We start from the raw sequence: 7500 nt of genomic DNA, 5'->3' as shown, positions 1-7500 counted from the left end.
CTTTAAATACTGATTCAAAACGAGAAAATGCATACAGCAATCCAAGTACAAAGGTAGGCGCTAATTATAAGCAGATAATATTTGAGTTGATGACTTATTGTCCTTAAAAATGACGATAGACTAAATCGGATAACTCAACCAATTCAAATCTCTCGGGGTTAAGATTCTTTGTGTGTTTCATTTGCATAGCAATGAATAATTCACATTTAAAATGATATGGTAATACTGGAACAAAACGTTTTATTTCGAAAAGATTTTAATTGCATACAATAAATTGAGTTAGCCGAAATTAGAACTTTTCAAACTTCAAGTCCCAAAATAATTTGACATGTACAGGCAAGGATTATAATTCGGCTTACTTGCTCTAATCCTGTAAAAAATAGGTGAACCTTTAACGAGATTACTTACTACATGTAGTAATAAGGTTTACATCAAAAGAGTGGCAAAGGATCCCTTCGATTCTCTGTAAATGCTACGTGTCTGAGGTTCATAGCAATTTTCAAGTAAAGGTTAGGTGACGCACATTTATTTCCACTTCCACGGCATGACTTGCGAGTACATGTGGAATTCATGATAATCAATAGGTGCGGTTACACGGGGCACTTTTACCGTGGTAAATTGCCTTTTTACCACGGGAAACTGTATTTAGTAGTGTGACCGACGCTTCCCGAGGTAAATTTCCCGTGTTAAATATCCATGGATACGTCAAAAAGATCAGTGGAAGCGCCCATGACATTTAACGTGGGAAATTGGAAGGGTGTTTTGATGCCCGAGGTACAAGAGCCAATCGCTATGCTGATGAAGTTGTGATTAAATTTCCCGCCAATGAATTGCGTGAGATTTCGTTTTACCTCGGTAATCTTCGTAACGTGTGACCCCTAGTTAACACGGTATACTAAATCCCAAGTGTGAGGCACCGTGGGATAATTTACCGTGGGAAATGGCATTTACCATGGTGAGTGTAACCGCACCTAATATGAGTAATTTGCCCTTATGGCTTTGTTTTTCTTTCAGGATGCGTAACTGCAAAATATTCAGAAAAAGTTCTCAAAAAGCAGCCTCAGCCAACAATAGCACCAAATACTGAGTGAAGAAAAAAATTAGTAATAAAAAGATAGATAAAATGAAATAAATACAAATGTGTTAGGTAAAATCAAACGTTATTGTTGTAGTACATGTACTTGTACTTGTAATGTTTCTCTTTCGCTGTTTTTCTAGGCTACAATTTAAGGTTTTTGTCTTATTTTTAAGAAACATTTTCTCAATAAAAATGGCTGTTTGTGAAAATATTTTAAATATTCCCAGCTATATCGTCGATATTAATGAGTACTTGATAAAAACTGTATGAGTATCTATATTTTACCTCTATTGTTTCTATGATTATTACCTAATATACATTCAAGTCATATTATAGGTAATTTTGAGAAATTGGTTTACTGTATGCAGCTAGACAGCTAGACTTTTAATTAATGGATAACCATGCATGTGACCAAATAACTCCAAAAGCTACTATGATTGTCAATTGAATAAGATGTGAGCAAAGTTGTCACAGAGTTTCAATGTTAAAACAACAATGTTGTTAAAGGCAACTTGATCCACATCAAGTCTGTGAAAATCATTAGTCAGTGCATCATTTGTTCAGGTTTGTTACATTTTTATTGTATTCTTCCCATCCCTTTGACCCAGGAGTTAGTGCCAATTTTGGATAACAAGCCAGGGTGATAAGCCTTACCAAACTTCACTTGCATCTTACTCAAGTGAGAATCGTAGTGTGTGGCTGTTTTTCATTCAGTTCAATAAAGAATGCTAGCAAATAAAGTCGGATAATGATTTCCCATGATTCATCATTGTTATTTTACTTCAATCATACTTAGCATTATAACATAAATAGTTTACAGACAAATGAAGCATTTTATGTATTGAAGTTTCTCTTTTACAGAAAAAAAACTCCTTTTTCCAGGTTAAATAAAAGAATTTGTACATCAAACTGCAGTCCAATAAGTGCAATTCAGGGTGAGAAGGTGGGCAATAAAATTAATAATCTTGGCTAAGTTCCTGTAAAGTCCTAAATGATATTTAAACATAAACATCCTCAAGGATCTTGCAAATGATCTTGGCAAGGGTTTTTGAAGATCCTCAAGGATCTTGCACCAGATCTTTGAAGATCCTTAAGGATCTTGGATATGGTTTTTGAAGATCCCCAAGGATCTTTGGTTGGTTCCTTCAACATCCTCAAGGATCTTTGATGATCTTCAAAGATCTTGGTCAGGATCTTTAAAAATCCTTGAGGATCTTGCACAGGATCTTGGACAGGATCTTCGAAGATCCTCAAGGATCCTTGAAGATCTTGGCAAGGATCTTTGAGGATCTTGGCAAGAAAGGCTAAGATCTTTAAGGATCTTTAAGGATCCTAGGTAGGATCCTTGAGGATCTGAGAAAAGATCCTTAGAAAGATCCTCAAAAAGATCTTTGAGGAGTCTTTAAGGATCTTCAAAGATCCTTCAAAGATTTTCACCAGGGCTGACCACCATCGTTTAGGGTCATCTGTTTTCAGATGTCCGACCTTCGAATTATAAAACGTGGCCCTGCAGCGTTTTCTTGATCGATTTACAGATTTCCTGTAAAATTTGAAAATGGCGGAATCAGCTGCGTGGCGATGGAAAGCCTTCTGTCTCTTGACATTAAGACAATATTTTAGTGGGAAAGAAAAGTGCGTTGTGTTCTAGCTTCCAGTTCCAAACGATTTCATCATATAAACATTCAAATACCGAAGTTGCCTACTGTTTATCCTGGGTTATCAGACGAAATGTAATTCACCAGCTGGTGACCAGTTCTAAAAATCTAATTGCCAGCACTCAATTTTTGGTCGCATTGGCGACCAGTGATTCGCAATTTCATGCCCTGCATAGATGCGCATAATTTTATTTATATTGTTGTATGAAATCGGTTAGAATCTGAAATGAAGCTCTGAGCAAGCAAAAATAGGGCCCTATTTTCATCATGAGAAAGACACGAGGACCAAAGCCGATACTAATGCTGAGTCAGACATATTAGCCTATCTGTGTGCATAATTATATTTGAGCAGCAGAGGAGAGCAACTTTTAAGGTGTGAGACAGCAAACAAAGGACACTTGAAAAAATGCTTTACTGCTACTAGCCGTGTTAAAGCCACAGATACAGGCTGGTGATTCCTTCCGCCCTAGTTGAAATAAATAGTAATTGAGTGCACAAGCATCTAAACACAGCCATGTATGAATAATACAGTAGATGAATACATGTACCTACAATAGCTATCAAGGGCAACTTCGTAAAGAGAATTCTTTGTAGGAAACGGAATCTGGAATCCGATATAAGAACTTCAACCAAAGGCTTACACTAATTTGCGAAACGAAACGAAACAATACAGAAAGAATCCTAAACATTCATTAAAGCTAACCTTAGGCCTAAAGAAAAGTTTTTAGGCCTAATGATAGCATTGGTAAACGCTTTGTTTAGGCCTAATTAGGCCTAAGGTTAGCTTTAATGAATATTTAGGATTGTTTCTATATCATTTCGTTTCGTCTCGTTTCATTTCGCAAATTAGTGTAAGCCAAGTGACTTTGGTTCAAGTTCTTATATCGGATTCCGGATTCTGGATTCCGGATTCCTGGTTTTAGACAAACCGTGCTTTCCATCAAGACCAAGCTCATCAACTACACTGTGCCTAGCAAAGGATGTTTGTGAATCAGGTTCCAAGAAACATCTCACAACTTTTGAGCATCCATTCAATCCACCCAAAATAGCTGGTACAGTTTGCAGAATCTTCTTTCCACCTGAGCTCCCTGCAATGGAACTTGCCACAGTAGAAGGTGATACAGGAGAAGCTGAGGATGAGGATGGTATTTGGGGGGATTCCAACGTTGCTTCTTCCAAGCGAGGGCGAATTGAATCCAAGTGCAGTCCGACTGTGATCGGGCCAAACGTGCGCAGAGCACCATAATTAAGAAAAAGTAATAAGGTAACCCATCGATTCAAGAAATTTGGTTTTATAGCCATGATGACATTGTCGTTCCGTACGTACATCTACTCTTCCGTGTATGCCAATGTGACCAGTATCACTCTAGTTTACAGCATACATCTTTCAACAACATTACGCAACTAAATTTCTCACTGGAGTTCAGGATCAAACACTTCTCTGAAGAACCTTTCCCTTGGATAATGAAGCAAAAATGGACAACAAGCTTTCTTTCAAATACTTCTTGACTAACAAGAATTACAATTGTTTTTTTTTTTTACCTGAAAACTGTGCAGAGTTGAGTAGCAATGAACAAAATTATAAATAGCAGCACCAGACAACAGAGATCCGACTATCCACTCAAGGTGTTCGATTCCTTCTCTGATTTTGTAAAACCCATATCCAACCAGAAAAAGTTACCAGAGAATTTGCCATTTGGAATCAGTGCTGTACATAACACTACAGTTAGTAACATACTAGAAATACAGCTCGCTTTGACCGATGGCGAAAGATGCAACTTTTGTTGTAGTCCATTTTTCATCGCTTTTAAGATTCCAGATATTCATTTTTTAGCGCTTGTGTTGTTTATCAAATTTATATGTAGCTCCATTCTTGACCTCTATAAGGGTATATTTTGTTTAAATATCCAATAAAAAATCCCTTGTGTTAAGTGTACATCAGCTTTGCCAATGTTTGCTTGTACTGTGTCCACCAGATAAACTCTACCTGAATCTGTGCATTTCTACTGCCCCCTGAAACCTACCAAATGTGTCCAGAAGACTCTATGCACAAAGACAATCCTTAGCAGGGGAGAGACAACTTTTCCATTTTCTGACACAGAAAAAAAAATTAAATGGAGAAATTCTACTCATATTGAAGAGAGAGGGTGAAAAGATTATCAGTCAAAGGGAATTGCAAAAGAGATTACTGTGCATGTAATTTCTGAATCAGTTTTAGTTGTTGATTAAAATTATTGTTGGTTGTAGTTTGCAAGACTTGTTTGTTTACTGCTGTTAGCTCAGAGGTGTTTGATCACAGTGACTGTAAACTGTAAGCTTATAAATACACTAATGATGATTAATTTTGTACTTTATTCAGAATTAGCATTATTATTTCCATATACACTATTGACATTGCTTCCTAGGGTTAGAAACGGGAGCTCTGCTTTTAGGCTTGGCTAAATCTATATCTTATCTTTATTTTCCAGAGTTATCAAAGATTTTATGATTCAAGGAGGTGATTTTGTCAATGTGAGTATTTTATTCGCAAAGCACAGTCATCATCTGTGATGTACAGCCATGTACAGTGTCATGATTGGAGAATACATGTAATATTTGTGGTGAAAGACAGTACTTATTTAATTGTATCTATAAGGTTCTATAGAAGTCCTAGTTTTGAGTAAAGTACTGGTCTGGCAAATTGTTAGCCAGAGCAATTTACCGTCTGAGGGTGCCACTTTGGGGAGAATAGGTTAAAGTTTCCATGCAGCCTGAAGGCTTTTTTAATAGTTTTAATTTCAACTAGGGGTTGCACAGCCCTTAAAACAAATCATTCTTGCATTGCACTTTCTCCTGTTAAATAATTCAAATTATTTAAAATTCCGACAAGAGCCACACTCTTTCGGCTTTATTCAAAAGGAAAAATTGATCCAAGGAAAGTTGTGATTTGATGACGGGTGGCGATTGATCATGCGCAAACATTTTAAAAAACAGGTTTGACAGGTCGAAACTGGACTGACTCATCCATTTATTTGGATGAATGACAAATCAAAGAATTCCAAAAAGGCTGACAGAGTCTTAATTCCTTCCTCTTTCTGACTTATCTTGGAAGATCGAAGGAGACTTTGCTCGTAGGGTAGTGCTGCATGAGCACTTGAAGAGAATCAATGATAGTTTGACAAAGAACTAATATAAAAATTACTTTTGGGCTTGAAAATGTTTAAGGCATTAAGTTTTGGTAGTGAGCATCAGATCGTAACTGGTGTGAAACACCTTCAGTTGTCGCTTTTGATTGATTTTATTATGATAATCATAAAATGGTAAAGCTGTTATAAATTTAATATTATTTTTTACTCTAATATTATTTTCCTTTCTCAGGGTGATGGTACAGGTGTCGCCAGTATCTATGGAGACGTTGCTTTTGCTGATGAAAACTTTAAAATGAAGCATGATACATCTGGTCTTCTTTCTATGGTTAGAAAATAATACTCTCTTTGTTTTTTTTTGTTTTGTTTTGTTTTTGTTTTTGTTTTGTTTTGTTTTTTTGTTTTGTTTTTTTGTTTTTGTTTTTGTTGTTGTTTTTTTTGTTTTGTTTTTGTTTTTATTTTTTTTGTTTTTGTTTTTTGTTTTTTTTTTTGTTTTTGTTTTTGTTTTTTTGTTTTTTTTGTTTTTTTTTTATCATAAGTTGTGTATTATTATCCTTAATGTATGTTTTTTTCTTAGGAGTAGAGTTTAGGAGACTCTTTATGGCATTAGTTTTTTGTATTTCCTCAACAAGAGTTGTTGAAGTTACGTTCTATATTGTAATGCTCAACTACAGTACCGGTAAGTTACCACGAGGATACCTAAAGTTCGAGCCAGGATTCGAGCTGGGATCCGAGCCAGGATTCGAGCTAGGATCCGAGCCAGGATCCGAGCTAGGATCCGAGCAAGGATTCTAGCCAGGATTCGAGCTAAAATGAGCTTTCTCCGCTATTTATTCTTGATCTCTCGGTTAGGTTAGGTCTCGAATCGGTTAGGTTAGGTCTATTTAGGTTGGTTCTAGTCTAGTTAGGTCTAGTTAGGGTTAGGGTAGGTCTCAGTTAGGTTAGGTTAGGTCTCGGTTAGGTCTCGAATCCTGGCTCGGATCCTGGCTCGAATCCTGGCTCGGATCCTGGCTCGGATCCTAGCTCAGATCCTGGCTCGGATCCTGGCTCGAATCCTTGCTCGAATCCTGGCTTTATTCTTAGTTTATCTCAGTTACCACCCTCAGGCATGTATTTCAGAAAGTAAAAGTGAGCAATTGGACATGTACATGTACTGCATCTTAGACATTCGATCTGTCAAGGAAAGTGCAACTTTAATCATAATGATTGTTTTGAACTTCCTACAGGCAAATAGTGGCCCAAACTCCAATGGATGCCAAGTAAGTTAGTGTCCTGTTTTTATAATCATGGTAATATCATGATGACAATAACGTTGTAATGAACAGGAATAGTTAACTTGACCAAGGTCAAGGAATCTTGACCTGTATAGGTGTACATTTCCGATTTGTTATGTTCGTTAGTTTGCTGTTTTCATAACTCCTTGATTCTCACAAACTGCATATTAATGTTCCGAAAATGTCACATATGTTGATTACATGTAAACATCTCTTTTTACAGTATCAAGATTACGTAGATCATCGAAAGGGAAGCCTGAAAAATTCAGACTTTCCTTTTATTACTGCTAAATTAGTAACATTTATAACTGTAATGGTAATGCATCTTAATTTGATTCTGTTCACAGTTCAAATTAATTTATGGCTTT

The 7500-nt window shown here is 36.4% G+C and overlaps 1 protein-coding gene across 1 annotated transcript in view; it reads left to right on the top strand.

The window, feature by feature from the left end:
- Positions 1 to 7500, top strand: part of LOC138052230 (peptidyl-prolyl cis-trans isomerase H-like) — a 20128-nt gene that overhangs the window by 9623 nt on the left and 3005 nt on the right. The window contains exons 5-7 of the mRNA XM_068898615.1: positions 5202 to 5244; positions 6091 to 6186; positions 7085 to 7117. Of these exons, the coding sequence (XP_068754716.1) occupies positions 5202 to 5244; positions 6091 to 6186; positions 7085 to 7117 (172 nt within the window). The remainder of the gene's footprint in view (positions 1 to 5201; positions 5245 to 6090; positions 6187 to 7084; positions 7118 to 7500) is intronic.

The sequence above is a fragment of the Montipora capricornis genome, chromosome 6, assembly GCF_036669925.1.
Source record: "Montipora capricornis isolate CH-2021 chromosome 6, ASM3666992v2, whole genome shotgun sequence".
NCBI lineage: Eukaryota > Metazoa > Cnidaria > Anthozoa > Scleractinia > Acroporidae > Montipora > Montipora capricornis.
This window is presented reverse-complemented; position numbering and strand designations above follow the sequence as displayed.